At 29.3% G+C, this 18,416-nt stretch overlaps 1 protein-coding gene across 1 annotated transcript in view; it reads right to left on the bottom strand.

Moving 5' to 3' along the window:
- Positions 1 to 18,416, bottom strand: part of LOC145296828 (U2 snRNP-associated SURP motif-containing protein-like) — a 63,877-nt gene that overhangs the window by 34,673 nt on the left and 10,788 nt on the right. The window contains exons 2-8 of the mRNA XM_080142939.1: positions 10,468 to 10,566; positions 9,637 to 9,754; positions 7,705 to 7,919; positions 6,570 to 6,640; positions 5,691 to 5,833; positions 1,882 to 1,964; positions 463 to 628 (exon numbers count right to left, since the gene is read on the bottom strand). Coding sequence (XP_079999065.1) covers positions 463 to 628; positions 1,882 to 1,964; positions 5,691 to 5,833; positions 6,570 to 6,640; positions 7,705 to 7,919; positions 9,637 to 9,754; positions 10,468 to 10,566 — 895 coding nt within the window. The remainder of the gene's footprint in view (positions 1 to 462; positions 629 to 1,881; positions 1,965 to 5,690; positions 5,834 to 6,569; positions 6,641 to 7,704; positions 7,920 to 9,636; positions 9,755 to 10,467; positions 10,567 to 18,416) is intronic.

Genomic DNA, 18,416 nt, shown 5'->3' with positions numbered 1-18,416 from the left:
TTCATAACCTGCAGCCTATCAAAAATCATTTGCATCAATTTTTTTTAAGCTTTATAAATATGTCTGTTGCATATACTTTTACATCAGCAATGTTATCCATGTAGAAACAGACATTTAATTAATTTGAAGTTTACCAACATCTATTCTAGTTCCTCTCCAGGAAAGGGAGGAACTACTTTCCTACCACAATAAAAATACCTCAGAATTGTAATTTGATGGAAAGTAATTTTCATGCAAGAAAATGTACTTCTATTAGTGGGCATCCTCTGGATGTTATGTCACTCATTCATCCTCGCGGTTGGAGTCTCTTTTTTGTTGGTTGCTTCTGAGCAGCTGCACCTCTCAAGCATCACGTAATGGCCTCTTCATGTGTCCTTGAAAATAAGACTCCTATCTTAAGAGAGTAACATCATTAACAAAATATAGGTATTCATGAGTAAATTTTAAAACAAATTATTTTACCTTTTAAGGCATTCATTGCTCTTTCACCATCTTTTCGGTTCATGAATGCAACAAAACCACAATTTCGTCCTCTATTCCTTTCTTCATCTGTCCTTGGCCACATAATCTTTACGCTAGCAAGGGAACCATATTTCCCAAATACCTCACATAATTGTTGTTCAGTCATCTAAAAATAAAAAATAAATAAAAGAAAAAAAAGAGTATTGAAAGAGCTTAATTAAAATGATCAAAATCTAGGTGCTGCTATACAATAATCTGAAAGTTTTTTGGGTTTTTTTTTAATTATCCAATATGTTGACGTAGTTAGGTCAATGAAAGTACGACTGCACAAATAATGGTCACCATGTAAGAGCATCATGAAATTTACAACTTGTTTTTATTATTTCTCCAATTTTGGAAACTAATTTATGATCACAAAAACAAGTTTAAAATAATTTTTTTTAAATAAACATTTTTAAATTATTTAAATGTTGCATTTGTTTTTTTGATAAACTATTTTCAAATTTCTCAAATGTTGAGTTAATTTCATAAAAATATGTATTAAGTATTTTCAAATTAGGTAAATCAAAAAGGGCAACAAAAATCAGTTCACAAAGCACCTAAATAGTGACCATGATTTTCTGCATATGTAGTTTATATAGACATCCACACAATAATAGCTGACATCTGAAATATATAAGTAAAAAATAAAAATTACTTGTTTCTTATTGAAATGTGCAAAGATTTTATGAGTTTATGATTACCTACACAAAAATTATTTAAGAAAATGAGACATTTTTAATGTAAGTGTGAAAATTTTATAGGTTGTTCAGTTGCCTTTTATTAAATAAATAAAAAAACAATTTAGTGTTTTTCATTAGGGGGAATTTAAAAAATTCCCCCTAATGAAAAACCAAAATTGAGAAAAATCTGTATGATGACGAAAAAAAATATACAATATATCAAATAGTTGTATTTTTTGAATAAGAAAATCACATTTTATGACTAAACTACAGGCGACAATCTTGCAATGGCATCTTGAAGAAACCTGAGATAACTTCAAATCAATATATTAGAAAGCCATTTTTAACATGGAAAGGAAGGAGCATAGGAAAAATTCAAATCCACTTAAAATTATTTTTTTTTATAAAAATAAAACTACTTGATCAATTTACGTGATTTTTGGTGTACAACATTTTCTTTCTGACACAGATTTTTGTTTGTTTTTGTTTTTCATAGGGAGTGGTGGGGAGGGGGGTTTCTAAACAAGCACTAAAAATTTTACCAAAAGAAAAGCAAATAATTTACATTTTATAGAACTGAAATAATTCATCCTAAGTAATAAAAACTAAAATTAGGCACTATAATAATACTAATTAATACTAATTACTTGCAATTAGAAATAACAAGAGGAAGAATAATTGAAATATAAAACCTTACCTTGGGATTTATATTTCCTACATAAATGTTTGTAGTATTTTCATCTCCAGGGTCATATGAACCTAAACGGTTAAAGTTTTCACCTTAATAAAAAATAAAAAATAAATAATTAAATCATTGCTGCCATTTTTTTTTTTTTATTCAAGACTAACAGGACAGTCCGATATCACTCTGAGCAAAAGTGTAGCATATTTCTATTAAAACTTCTCTCTCTCTTCACCTCTTTTTATACTTCTCGCTAACTGCCTCTTTCTTCTTTGCTCAGCTCATTTCCCTTTAACTGGACATGCACACAGACAACTCTCCTTTATATAATAGGCCTCTCTAGGAAGAAGTCAGCATTTTCTTTTTCTTTTCTTTAGTGGGAACATAACATTGAAAACTGATTTCACCTTACAAAACCTGGCCTAGTTGATCTTCAGCGAATAATTTTTTTTCTAAATTTTAGATGTTAACCAGAGCAACACTGATCAAGAATATACCAACTTTGTAGGTCTTTGGTTTATAGTTTTTGACTTTTAACTGGAGATTCAAACACAGAGACAACTGTCCTTTATATAATAGATGAGTAGAAAAGGGACTTTTTATTACTTGTAAAATAACAAATACATTTAATATTGATAATGTTCAGTTTATATTTTTCCTTTAAATAACTTAGTTTCTAATAATCACTACAACATGGCAATTTAAATGAAGAAACGTTCAATAAATGTAAACAAAATTAATACCATATTTTACTTTTCAAAAACAAATTGAATTTAGAAATACAGGTTCCTGATCTAAAACTAACATGATTTAAGATGTAACTACATGTGTTAGGAAAACAAAATTATGGTTTCATGCTAAACAAGTGCAGTGTTCAACCAGCTTCAGAAATGCTGTGCATCTGTAGTACGAGATCATGTCAAGTTCATAGTTCAGCTTGTGCTTCACAGTCTTCAGGACCTCAGTGATTCTCTACTTGATTTCCTATAGGAAAAGAGTATGATATGATCAGTCCTTTTATATAACCACTATAAAAGAAACTTAAGTACAAAACTGTCTGAAATCAGTTATAAAAGCTTTTTCTGAATTTTTTCTTCAGATAAATAAACCCTGTATTGTTTACCATTTTGTTTTCCTAGGATATGTAGTTACTTGAATATTGATATTACAAATGGTTTTGAATTTTTGGAGATACTTTGTAAGTTGATTCAAATAGCTTTTAAAGAAATGTCAAAGTATCCATTTTAATATTTTAATGATGTGGCAAAATTCATGAGCAAAGTTTCGAAACTTCAAGGAAGAATGAAATGAAATGTATGTGGAGTTGGTCTTAAAAGTAACTGGATCAGGTTCAGATGTGCTGTATGAACGACAATTGAAAGATAAACAGATTGTGTTATAATCTACCATGTATCTTGACATTATAGAACAGTAATCTTAGATTTCTATAACCATTGCATCATTTCAAATTATTCTGCTTACACCCCTTTTTTCAAATTTGAGGAACACATTATCAACATCAAACACTGATTAAAAAGAACATCAACTAACCAAAACTTTTTTTGTTGACCGAATCTTGCATTACGTAACTTTTTTGTTTTTTTATTACTCAAGAGGAATATCAAGTCAATCTAGTTTTGAAAGCATGGATGCTATTAAAGGGGTTGTAATAATAAAGCCAAAGCGAAAACCATCTCATTTGTCGTTTGGAATCAAAATTGTTAATTATATCATTTTTCAGACACTCCATATATTTTAAATCAAAGTTAACAAGCCACGCGTGCGTAATCCTCCTCTAATGCTGCACATGAGATGACACCACAAAAAATAGTGAAGAAATGATGAATTGAGAAATGTGAAGGGACAACATTGCCTTCACATTTTCACCAAGTTTAAGAAAAAGCTAATGGATGGGGCAAAAGTAAGGGGGGGGTCATTTTTTGCAATTTGGGGGCATTTGTGATCCCTTTCAGCTCCTGGAAATGCCAAATCCTAATAAAAATAGACAAACAGTGCAGTTTCACGCCTTAAGACATGTATATTTAAATTCAGCACCATGGAAAACCACTATATAGACATAAATATTAAGTTTTTCAGTAAAAAAGAGCTCCAAAAAGGCATGTTTTAGCTCTAAACGTCCCCGAGCGATATGAACCAAAATTTTTCCAGGGTCACCCATACTGAATTTATATTAAGAACAATAGCCTCCACATTTTGGCCAAGTTTCAGGAAAATCTAATGGATGGATCAAATGCTATGGAGCAAAATATGTTATTTTGGGTCATTTTTTGACCACTTTTGAGCCCCTGGAGATGCCGAATCCCAGTGTAAATGGATAACGATGCAGTTTCAGGCCTTAACACAAGTATATTTGAGTTGACCACCATGTAAAACCACTATATAGTCAGACATATCAAGTTTTTGTTGAAAAATATGAAAAAAGAACCACAAAAAGGGGACGTTTTTAGTGCTGAAACTCCCCGGGGACGCGAACCAGAATTTTGCTAAGGTCACCCATACTGGATTTATATTAAGAACAATTGGTTCCATATTTTGGCCGAGTTTCAGAAAAATCTAATGGATGGATCAAAAGTTATGGTGCAAAACATTTCATTTTTTGGCCATTTTGGGACAATATTGACCACTTTTGAGCCCCTGGGGATGCAACGGAAATTTTCGCAAATAAAAATTTTTACTGTGCACATCTATTTAATGAAATACTATTTGTGGCAAAATTTCAGGAAAAACTAATGGACGGTTATCTGGCAATCGTTCGGAATAACAGATGCATGGACGCCACTGAAAAAATAGGTCCCTCTCCGATAAATCGGGGGGGGGGGGGGGGGGATACCATCAAAATTTGTTTTTCCTTCAAGTTACTTAAATAAAGCAAGTGAGAAATACCATTTTTAGCTGTTCATTATACACAATTGATTGAACATGTCATTATTTTAATCATAGCTGTGGATTGGGGTAAATTGTGGGCTCATACCTTTCCCAATGTTATCAACATGTAATTGAACACAATAGATCTGAGTGGATTTCTACTTGGCATAGTCACTTGAATTTGTATCACCAATAAACATGACATTTTCTTCAAATATAAAACAAATGATTATTAATCTAAAATGAGGTTATAAACAATATAATTGTGCATGTTTACAGCGTTTGCTGTAAACATGCACAAAGTGGTTGCATGTTTAGTGGGCTGCGCATTTGCAGCGCATATGAATATTTGACTTGTAAACGAGTAATATTCAAAAAAGAAAAGAGAGATCACATGGGAAATTGGAAATATGTCTTATTTGGAGTTTGACCACCCAGAATTTCATTTATACACTTAAGGTTTCTTCATATACAAGGTTCACTGCTGCAGTTATAACTCTCAGAGAGTCTTCCAAATTTAATGACTGTCCAGAAATAAAACTTTTGCTAGAGTTGTAAATTTATAAGAAGGGAGAACTGTTTTGTTGCAGCCCTCACTGAGGACCCACAATTAACAATGACCAGTGTTAACATCGAATAACAACTTTGGACCAGCACAGGATGATCATGGCTATGCAGTGAATGCACACAAAACAAGTTCATATACACACATTCACACTTTAGTAGTTAAATTTAACAAATTAGAAAAATTAATTTCGGCAGCAGAAATTTGGGGACAGTTAATAGAGATATTTATATGATGAAGAGTATAATGCATGAATTTTTTTAACAAACAAAAAAAAAATAAATTAAAAAAATAGTATTTTTAAAATAAAATGTTGCTTTTAAGATTATTAAATCTTCAATTTGATTTCTAAACTATTAATTAAAAATTTTACCTGATCCTCTGGGTCCCATAACATTTGGAGGGGTTTCTAAACTTAAATCAAACCTAGGACCCGGATGTTCTTCCACTTCCTCTTCAGTCGTATGTTTAAATTGCTTTTTTAACCGATGTCGTTCTTGTCGTTCTTCTTGAATCCTGAGAAAATAAAACATTATGAGATAAAGTTTTGTTTTACGTGTTAAATAAGGGACTCCTTTTAAAATCTTAACTTATTATACACTGCACTTTTTCTTTTGAAAAATTTTGAAGCCTATTTACATTTTCTGTCAACAAGCATCATTGTGTAAAAAGAAGGAATAAAACAATATTGAATTTACCCTAGTTCAGACTTGGCAGCACTGAGTATAAAGATTACATAGAATGTAAAATTTTGCTTGAATTGTAAAATAAAGATATTTGTTATGATCTTGCAGGCCATTAATAATCAACACAAACAGTGGTATAATTAACAGAAGTATGTGTCATAATGCTGAGGTCATAATGGCCACAACATTTAGATATAACTGTATGTTTTGTGTTTGGATAGCTGTTTATTCTTGAAATAGCTTACAGAATAACAGTATTTTAGGCAACAATTTCCTAACAATGAACCATACTTATTAGCTATTTTAAAATGGTGCATTTATGAACATTTTACTTATAAAATGCTTGAAAATTAAAGCACTTCCTCTGCATCAATATTGTAATATATTTATTGTAGGTCTTGATTAAGAATACATTATAACATCAAAATCATAAACATCAGAAATTAAATACAATTGCATAGAAAATCTTATAACCATAATTTAACCAACAGTTTATAAAATACAAATACAAATTCAAAACTTCAGTATAAATAGATTTTTTCAAAATGAGACTTTGAAAAACTTACTGTTTCAATTCCTCTTTGAAAAGTTCCAGGTTACTCTTTTTATCATCTTTCTTTTTCTTGGAACTGTAATTCTGAAAAGAAAAAAACAGTTTATTTATTGAACAATAAATTTTATCATTAAATTTTACAGTAGTTTTATGAATTAGATAATACAGAGTTTCCATACCAAAACATCTGTTTTTACAGTTCAAAGTTAAAAAAACAATATAGAATTGAGATTTATTGTATGGGGAAAATTTATACACTCAGTGAAAAAAAAGCATTAAGAACTTTTGTGTTTCTTGACTGATAACAAAATGGTAAAACAAATCCTAATTTTATGGTATGCAGATGTTCTGTGTAGACAAGAATCATTCAAAATTTTAGTGAAAACATTTTTTATTATTTAATATTTTATTATCTTTTGGAAAAAGGCAGCCATTACATAAAGTAAAGTCTAATTTGGGGTTTCGACTACCAGCTAAATTCTGAGAGGAAGATAAATTTAAGGTTTCTATCCACATCTTAGCATTCTTGAGTATATTTTCACATTAAGGATTAGTGTTGAGGTTAATAAGAAAATTTGTTTTTGCCCTCCTAGTCATAAAATAAATTCCAAAAACTTTTGAAGCTAAATAGATTTCGGTAAAAGAAAATAATTCTTGATTATTTTTCCTTTAAAAGTTAATAAAAAATGAATCAAGCTTTGAACATTACATCTTAATAAAACATAAAAATTTGATAAAGAAACAAGCAAAACAAAAATTAAAATAAAGAAACTCCTGGGCAATGCTAGGTAGTTAAAGATAGTTGAAAATATTATTATGAATAAATTTTTTGTTGTTTAACACAAGTTTATTAATGTTTTCCAGGGTGTGTAATAATTTTAATAATGGCTGTTTACTTTTAACTTACTGACCAGACAAAATCTAATGTGCTAGATTTGGTCCACTGGACATAATCTTCTAAACCCTGCTCAAGAGTATAAATAAATGAAAGTCTTTATTCATTCATATATAAATAAATATGGATTCAAATTTAAGATTTTTTTTTGTAAAATTGATCAATAGCTTATTAACCCATACCAGCATTTAAAACTGTTCAATTGGATATTATGCTGATGATGAAAAATGAAATTTAGAAAATGGTGACTTACACTTTTACTTTCTTTTTCTGGTTTAGAATTTTCTGGATGGATTTTTATACTTGGTTCAGGTGTTGATAACAATGGCGCAGATGAATGAGAGACAGCAACTGCAGGAGGCTCTTCTTTCTTTTCTTTCTTAATTTCTTTCACAGACTGAAAAGTCGAAGCTAGTTCAGCCAATTTTGAAGTAGGTTTATAAATCTTTGTTTTCTCGTGTTTTGTTTCTGCAAATATATGAGAAATTTTTTAAAAAAAGGTGCAAAATATGTTTCTCAATAAAAACAAGCAGATGTTACAAATAACTGAATATCTAAAAATGTTTCATAAAAACACCTGATAGTTTTTGGCAGTTTAATTTTGTGTAATTTTTCTTGTAACTGTTCAAAATCATATTTAAAAAATGTCCTATCTTTGAATCTATGCTACAAACTTCTGCTTCTGACTCCTGCTTCTAGTCTGTACTTAAATTCTTCAATTGAGATGATTTTGGAATCCTGAGAAAACTTTTGTCACTTTCTTTTGTGAACTTTTCTAAAAGTTTTGCTAAAGATTTCTTGTTGAAATTTTTCTAGATACAAGTTTTAGAATCTTTCATATTGACGTTTTTATTGTCTTTCCATGTTTTGACTATGCCATTTTTCTTATTAGTTTTGAACTTGCAACATAAAAACTAGTAAAGTGCTTTTGATTTCCATGAGTTATCTTCCAAGTGTACTTGATTAAATGAATTCTGACTAAATACAAATACCTACATATATAATAGGAGGTACTACTACAATACTCACTCACAGTCAGGACTGCTGAGAAATGAATGACAAGTGAGATAAGTGGACAGGCAATAAGGAGGTCAATGAAACTATTGAATTTCCTAGATGGGATGGTGCATTGGCTGTTGATGGTCAGTTTTTGAGTGATTAGAGAGTGATGGTCTGAGAGACATGGATATAGTCAGTTCCAAGGACTAGCTAAGAGTGGCTGAAAAAAAAAGACTAAACGACAAGGATTTTCAGTCAAAAGTAGATATACTGAAGAAATGGAGCAGACAAGGGTCAGTCAGAGTTCAATTTGGAGAGATTGCAGTGAAAGTCAAAAAGTCAATGAGCCAATGTTGAACAAATATTATCATTGGGGCTGATATGAGCAGAGATCAACAGAAGTGTTTGAAGTTCCTTTTCCACAACAACAGTATCACACACACACACACACACACACACACAAGCTGTACCAATGACTTGCCTTGTGTTATTTTTTTACTCTAGCATGACCAAAAAGGTAATCATTGGATTACAATAAGATGAATGGCAGGTATTTGTGGTAGTTTAATGCCATTTTAATTTTCCATTTTGTAGTAATTCAATGTCCTTGGAGAAAGTTTAAATCCTATTTAAAATATTGAATGCCGACTAGTTTCAAATAATTTTTTTTCTTTTGTAATGTTGGATATTATTTGAAGGAATTTAAAGAAAAGCCCAAATAATACATGACCATATGAAATTGAAGTATATAGGAAGTCAATGACAGTGATATTCTGCAGGGGGAGAATATGCAACATGAGAAAATTGCAGTTTGATTCAGCATTTTGTGATGACTGAAGTTAGTATATATAATGTATAACAAATGTTTTCCCTTGAAGCTAAATCAAACTGCCAATCTCTCACCACTCTCATCACTTTGTGGCATTATGCTAGTAAAATCTTTTTCAAGGAAAAGAACTCTCAATAGCCAGTTTCTATTGTTTCAAAAACATCCTTTTCAACAAACTTAAAACAAATATCAAATTAAGAAAGAACTTGGAAATTGAGACATAAGGATATATCTTTTATAAAGACATGTTAAATGTGTTCTCGATCCTGATAATATAACAGAAAAAAGAAGGCCATATTAAGAAAAAAAAAAAAAAAAAAAAAAAATTCAATATATGCAAACATTTTTATCATTTACCATCTTTTTTGTCTGGATTGACGGTTCCACCCTTAACCCAAATTTTGTTGTGTTTTGATGTATCTTCGAATGAAGCCACAAATTCTTGATAAACCTGAGCTGTAGCTTCTTCATCTTGCTGAAATAAAAATTAAAAATGCATCATTTATTTTGTCTTTAATACAAGTTATTTAACTTAGAAAAGTTTGCACATTTCTTTTCACATGATAATATTAAAAATATAGTTAAAATATTTTTTCCATATGCAAAGTTATAATTTTTTAGTAAATTTTGCTTAAATGTATAATAGCAAGTGCTGGAATTATATATATGAGTTGGAAAGAAAAAGGAGAAATAATTACTAATTCTTTGATAAATTTTTAGTTTATATAAGATATTTTTTCATTAAAGTAACATAAGATAAATGTTTCTTCCCTTTTTCAAGCATTTAGATATGATTTTAAAAGATTTCAATGAAATTTAAGCAACAACTTTATTGGCAAGAAATATTTCAAAAACTAAATCTTATAAACAAATAGATTTTTATTCTAATATCTTGGAATGTTTAAAATAGATTTCCTAATTAAGTAAAAAAATAATTTTAATATGAAAAGGTTACAGAATAAACTGGATGAATTCAAAAATAATGGTAACAAAATAGATTTACAGACATTTTGGGAATTTATTTGATAAATTTAATCTTCATATTTATATCAATAGCCAGTAAGATTTTTTAAAAGTTGAGACAAAATTGATCAGAAAGACATAATTAAACACTTTCTTTTTTATGAGATAAATGCAAGGGAAAATTAAAGAGCATAATTGAATTTCATATAAAATACCAATACTTACTTTGCGTTTTAATTCTTCTTGTTCTTTCTTTGACAGGCCTTTTTTGCCAATATTCATTGTGCCTATATTAAAGGCTTTTAATTTGCTTTCTGATATGGCCTGCAAAAGAAATTGGAGAAAAAATGTTACTCAAAACTATTTCATCAAAACTAGAAAATAAAATATGCTTAAAAAATCAAAATGAATAATATTGCAAAAAATCACATTTGTTAAATTATAGCAGCCATTTAGAAATTGAATATACATGAAAATTATAAATGGATGTATCGCCCATAAGAAACTTTTGTTTTGGAGTGTAGAGGACTAGTAACAATTCTTGATATATTTGGCAGTGGTTGACAACTTGATCTTAGAGTATACAACCTACTCTGAGCTATGTCGGAAAAATGTGATGGCTAAAAGTATTTGACCAATAGTGTATTGGTTGAATACTGAAAATATGCTGCTTCCACCAATTTGTTTTCAAGCATCTATTGCTTAATCACATATAGCAGTTTGCTGTCCAGACATCAAGGTGGCCATGTTTTACAGTTTCCTACTGAAGAGTTTTTAATTCAATCAGTGGCACCAAGTTCATACCAACTCTCACAAAAAGCAACAAGGGCGCGCAAATCAAAATGCAAGTGAAAACAGTGGATGCCAAATTTTAGGCAATCAGTTGCCTTTAGATCTGGAATCTGAACTGGATGGAGATTGCAAAATTGGATGTCAAAAATACAATCTCGATCAAAGGAGTCAGATCAACTTTTCTTGGATGATAGCTGACCAAATATATGTACTCTTAGCAATCATCTCCAATTTTTGAAGAAACATAAGCTGTAATGGTTTCTTTTCTTTTAATTAAATCAAAAGTTGTCTTTTCATAGTAAAAATAATATAAAAAATAAGTATTTTTATCTTTCCGGCTGACAACAATTAGATAGTCTTCAAGTTCAACATAAACAAGTTCTTGATGAGCCATTCCCCTTAAGTAATCCAATTTACTAAATTTACATTTACACAATATTATCCCATTGACTACTATACACTCATTAACCTTTATCCTCGAGTGGCCTCCGGGCCTAGATAAATGATGACTTCTATATAAAAAAAAATCAAAAAAAAATCAGAGAACATTCATCAAAATATTTTTCCATTTAATAATATCAATTTTGAACACTGAATTTCAAAGCTTTAAATTCTCATAACTTTTGAACCACTAGGGATATTTTTATCATTCAAACAGCTTTGAACTTTGTTTATTGAGTTCTTCATACCAACTTTATAACAATCTATATATCTATAAAAGTGAAAGTGTCTGTGTGTGTGTGTGTGTGTGTGCGTGCCTGTGTACATTTCCCTACACAATAACTGTCAATTTTCAGTCTACAGACTCGAAATTTGATATACAGGGTACGGAGATTTGGGAAAATCTTTGTAATCCATTTTCAGTCAGAAATTTGGCTGTTAAGGGGTCAAAAGTTCAACGATTTGACATTTGAGAACTCTACCAAACTCCTCCGCCAATTTTGAGTATAAACAATTGAAATTTTAGATATAGGTTCCTTGAACATGGATCTAACTTAATAACTTGATTTGAGCCCAAAGCAATAAATGTTTAGGGGTCATAATAAGGGTTAAAGTTTTAAAAAAATTTACCTCTGTGGTCTTTACCAAATTACTCAGACAATTTCTGGTCTAAACATTTAAAATTTTACATAAAGGGTATTCAGAGATAGGACAAGCTCTTTAATCGGTTTGGGTCGAAAATTTGAGCTACCAATTTATAAATGTATGTATCTATGTTTGCATGTCTGTCTAAAACTTTCGACAGAGGCGACAGATTTTCACAAAAAGTATCGTTTTGAAGCTCGATCCTTCAGACGAGAAATACCAAAAAATTGGATAAAAACATTAATTTCTTCACCCTCAACCGGGCACTTTTCTACAGAGAGGGGTCGCTTTTTTCACCAATATTTATAAAAGTCATCCCCTCTTTTCGATTGTCTAGCCTTAATTTAAACCTACATCACTTCCGGTTTGGTGGTGGTTGTAACAGCAAAGACATCACATTTTTTCCCGTTCTTTTACTCCTTCGCGGTACAGGTTCGAGCCTGCCTTCCTACTACCAATTTTTTTTTTTGCTCAACACACACCTCCAAACACCCGGGCAACGCCAGGCACCCATGCTAGTCTAAAATAAAAGTACTTGTATCACAGAACGAATTCACAAGAAATTCATTAATTTCTTCATCAATTTTGGGGGAATTTTGAAAGAACTTGGCATACTTTGTATGTTCTTCCTGACTTTTCACTCAAATTGTATGTATCTCTATGCCATAATTTATTATTTAGAGAATACATACATACACTACGAAAACTCTGTAGACATTGCTTGTTATCTTGCATGTTTATCTGTCTTCATGCACAACAGATAACATCATTATACATAGCTGCAAGAAACCAGGCAAATTCACAAATGGATAACATCATCTACTAAAACAGATTGAATATATCCAAAAGAGATACTTTGGCACATTTTATGATTAGGTATCCAAGAAAAATGCAGTGCTTGCAGCATCGATTAAAAATTAATTTCACAGGAGAATTCCAAGACTGGTGAATGTTAGCAAAGTTTACTGAACAGACTGTACTAATAGCAATTGTTTTTCTTTTTGTTAAGATGTAATTTTACAAAAACTATTTCATCTTACATTTAAGTGTTTTCTGTTCTTTTAGTATTTTGAATATAGTATTTTCTTCTATTTATTTAATGCAAAGTTTTGTTTTAAGTGGGGTTTTCCACAAACTGTATTTTGAACATGTTTTCCTAGCTTTAAAATGATCATGCTGTAGCCTTTATTTCTTATAAGTTCACAGAAATGGTTAAATTTCTATTTTTCCTTGTTTGTTGTATTTTTTTTCAAGTTACTTTATGCAAATTATTATATTTTTTTCTCTGCACAGAATAAGGTAATGCACCATGCCTTTGTAAAAAAATACTTCACTATTTCCATAAGACATTTTCTTTTATTTTTTTCCTTCCTTCTATACCAATTGATATATTATTCTTGTTTTAAACTTTACTAATTTAGACATTATTTATACTGGTGAAGCATAATTTTTGACTAATGTACACTAATAATAGAAGTAAAGAGACTTATTATTATTCTAGTTATGCAAGAAAAATGTCTTAACAAATGTCAATTTATGAATAGGCAAATAAGCTAGAAATAAAACTTGCTTACTTATTTTACTGGATTTTGTTTTCACGATTTTAATTCAAAATTTGCAAAAAAAAAACCTTTCTGGTGGACGAGAGTATTTGTATTGCAAATAAATGATATATACATTTAAATTACCTTAAATTTATGGTAATATGGAATCATTTATAAACTGGACAAAACTGGTGAAGCTAGGGCAGTAGTGCCTGATATGAAATTTATTTGTATGGTATTACTGAATATTTAATATAACCAGATCCTTCTTTAGACAAAAGATTCAGGTTGTCCTCGATGGCCATACATCCAAATAAAATGATATTAATGCAAATGTATTTCAGAGATTAATCCTTGGGACCATTATTGTTCCTGATTTTCATAAACGAAATTGTGTCTGATGACACCATACTATTCTTGCTATGCAGGCAAAAACATACACATATGCAAGGCAATAGCTAAATTCTTAGAAAAGTACGTCCAGTCTGGAGCAGAATGGGGACATGAATAGTAACATTTAATGATATTAAGACACAGTTTCTTTCTTTTAACAATTATAAGAAACTTTTTCAATTACAGATTGCACCTTACATAAGAGTCCATCGTTTAAACTCCTCGGTCTAACATTTACAGATAACATGAATTGAAACAAATACATAGAAGACATTGTCAAAGCAAGAAAGATAGGCATCCTCTAATCAAGCTAGAAAACCTTTCACAACTGTCAATATCCTATATCTCCACAAAGCCACTATTCACGCATGCATGGAGTATTGTTATCAATCACATCTGGGCTGGTGCACCAACTACTAAAGTCTCACTCTCCATAAAGAGTCCATAAAAGAGTGTGTAACCTAATAAGCTCCACATTATCTATCCATCCCATTGCTGCAAAGTTGTATAAGAGTGATTTTTTTTTTTTTTTTTTTTTTTTTTTTTACTATAACACTCATATTTTGACAAAAAATAAAAATGAAATTCTCTGATGACAAACTTTTTTTACACTTCAAAAAACTTTGAAGGTATAGAATAGTTAACAATAGTTACAAATGGATTTCTAAAAATCCAATGAGTATTAATATTTTACGATTGTTTTTTTTTCTAAGTGCAATTTAAAATAATAGAAAATATATCCCTTTTAAAATAGAAATACCAACAATTTTATTAAAATAATTTCAGCTGTAAAATGCTTTGAATGTATATTACAAATTTTGCACATTTAAAATATTCAAAATATAAATTGGTTACACATTTTAAATATTCAAAATATAAATTGGTTACACATTTTAAATATTCAAAATATAAATTAGTTTTTAAACTAACTTAGCTTTCCATATTTATATTTTAATATATACAAGCTTTTTTAAAAGCACAGTTATATAATAAAATATCCAGTACATTTATTTTACTATGTTGAATGTTTATTCAAGATACATTTTTCTAATTAAAAGTTAGACAAAATTCTTTTAAGGTCAAGTTATTGTTTTAATAATTTTATGTTTTTAAATGTTATTTTGACAAACTTTATCATCATCCAGTTTTGGTATTTAAAATGCTCTGAGTGTTCTAGATTTAAGGGTGGGTAACACCAAGTAACGTCTCACAACTGCTTTCCATGCGGTTCAATCCATAGAGTTGATACCAGTTATGTTACAAGCAGTCAAGTCCTTCGTATGCATGTAAATACGGTTTTCTTTGGTCTTCGATGCAACCTCATACCTGGGTATTCATACATGTTATCAAGTTGATGCAGAAGATGGCACACTGTATATAGCTAGACCACCTGAGATACCAAGCACATAAAGCATCCAAAATCATACCAATACAAATTTTCTGATAGAGCACAGTTGAAAGTATTCTCTACTTTAGTTTACTGTCGTACATGCATCTGATCATGACATTGAAGTTTATCCTTAATATTTATGCATAAAGTGTGGAAATGAAAAATCTATTCACAATTGACCACACTCTCACTATAGTCCAGGTGCATGTTGATATTTTTGTCCTACATTACAAAAGAAATTTTAACTTTTTTTTTCAAACTTAAGCCAGCAATTAAAATTTAATATACTATAAATCAAAATAATTCTGAAAATATCTTCTAGTCAATAAGAAATGGCTCTTTTTGATTATCTTATAATTTTTTAAGGAGCTTTCCTTGTGCTTTCGATTCAACTGGTTCGAGAAGAAAAGTACCTCTTCCTGACTGTAGTCTAACGCGTTTCTGATTGCTTGCACAATTTCAAAAATTTTAATAAATGATTGATTGTGAAAAACAAAGTAACATGTAAAATTAAGTCCTGAAAAAAAAAAAAAATAAATAAATAAATACTCATATTTGTATTTTAAACTGTTCAAAATAAATACAGTTGTAACTGCAATAAAATTCAATTGATGAAAGCACTTATAAATTCTATATTTGGAAAAATTATATTATTTTCCAACAATAGATATATTTTTAACATTGGCTCATAAATAATCAAGTTGAATAGATTAAGATGCAGATTTTTCAATGTTGCATAACTGATGGATTGGGAATGCTACATTAACATGAGGAAGTAAAAAAATTAAAAAACACCCAGCAAATGGGCTTCACGTTTAATTATCTCACACAATTCACCCTCCAATCTGCCCCCCTCTAGTCTATACTTTCTAAGAGATAGAAACTCTACTGCTGCTGCTAACAACAGCTTGTAGCTTCTCGTGTTTATATTATAGTAACATGTTTTTGCCATCTGATTGAATCGGACTCATATCTAATTGTATATCAAAAAGAAAAATAAGTCAAGTATTTTTTAATAAAAAATAAGTCAATAAAAATAAAATAAAAAAGTCAAGTATTTTTTAATAAAAAATATTTTTTAATAAAAAAAAAAAAATGACAGTATTAAATCATAATTTAATATCAACCAAAGATTCCTGTCTAATCTTGCTCCAAGCCCAGAACCGCATATTACAATTTCTATAATTTTCAAGTTATAAATCTTATCTTGAATATGAAGTACAGCTAGATATTCCCCTATTTACTTTATTGGAATAAATTTAACATTGGTAGATAAAAATCTATTAAGTCATATTTATATGATCCATGTTCTGAAAAAAAAAAAAAAAAAATTATTTTCAATCAATTTTATCGATTTTCATATTTAATCTGATCAATAGTTTTTATTTTGATTACTAATGTTATAGAGGGTATTGGAGAAGATAACCCTCTCTCAATCATAAGTTTTCTTACTGAAACTCCTTATGCCATTAAAGAAATTTAATGAGAAACAATTCTTTGCATTACAGACTGCAGTCACTAGGTGTGTCAGAATGTTTTGTGAATTTTTGACAATCTTAACACAAAACTGCGAATAAAATATACAAAACTCATAACTTCTTTTTTTAAAGTGGGTTGTTTATTTTCTTTATAGAATATACTTCCAAAATAAACTATTAAAGTTTTTTAAAAAATAATACAAATATTTTTTATTTAAAAAAAAAAAAAAGTGTTTACAAAATGCATGAGCACGCTCATGTAGCCATTTTTTTCTACGTAATGAAATGAATTGAATTTTATGAGTTAAATTTTTTTCAATTTAAAAATCTATCAAAATTTTTCTATTGGTTCAATTTTTAAAATATTTTCAGATTTAATATGAAATTTGATGCTCTTTCCAATAAACCGGATATAATATTCTAGACCAGTGGTTCTCAACCTTTTTTTTTTTCTCCTCGACCCCTTTTCTCTTCTTTTTATCTTGGTGGACCCCTTCATAACTATTGGTCATAAGACAATCTTCTATTTTTCACTAATATAAATTTTGAGGTTTTAATAATCAAAGAAATATTATATAATTAAGTTTTATTTTAAAATGAAAACTAATTTAATGTAAATAAAGTATTCTACAACAACTATAATAATTATGATAATAAGTCATAATAATAATTCTGTGGACCCCCAGAAATATTCTATGGACCCCTGTTCTAGACAAACATTTTTTTTTTTGTAATTCACCCCCTACCCCATTTTGAAATGTCTATTAAAAAGTAAATAATTAATTTTCTCACCTAAGGTTTATATATCACAAATTGATAAAAGATCAATAAATAAAGCAGTCTAATTTAAAACAAAAACAAATGTGCAAATTTAAAGTCAAAAGTTTAAAACTTTTTTTTTTAAACACGTTGATATATAATTTTTTTTTTTTTAAGTTAAACCTCACATTTTGAAAATATCGTCCTGTAAAAATTGGACACCTACATGAATTTTTTCAATGTTTTTTTTTTTTTTTTTTTTTTTAGATTTTTGAAAAAAAAAAAAAATTCACTGCATAAAGAAGAAATAAAATATTTTAAATCAAAAACTCATAATTCTTTAAGAGGATAAAAAAAAAAAATGGAAAATTTGTCATCGGGTTTTTCTTTTAAAAAGTAAAATTTGATGAGTGAAATGTGATCATTTTTCAAATACAGTGACCCATACTTGACTAATTTGATTGTTGACATGTCATGTCAGAAATTCAAAAGAGAAATAAGACATATCAGCACTTCAAATATTTGTTTCTTTATTCTTTACTACCGGGAAATATATTTGGTCTAATGCGTCATTTTTACGTTTTTGAAATAATTATGGCACTTTTCAGCCTCCGTATTTGTCAACTGGAAGAAAGGGAGGCAACTCCGCTCTGTGATCACGTTATTATATTTGAAAATCGCGGTCTTTCTGAATGGTTGCTTAATTCTTTTATTTAAAACGTACATGGAATA

This window comes from Euprymna scolopes, chromosome 17 (genome assembly GCF_053919585.1).
Source record: "Euprymna scolopes isolate OS-2025 chromosome 17, ASM5391958v1, whole genome shotgun sequence".
NCBI classification, from domain to species: Eukaryota; Metazoa; Mollusca; class Cephalopoda; order Sepiida; family Sepiolidae; genus Euprymna; species Euprymna scolopes.
The sequence above is the reverse complement of the archived record's forward strand: the minus strand, read 5'-3'. Positions and strand labels throughout refer to the sequence as shown.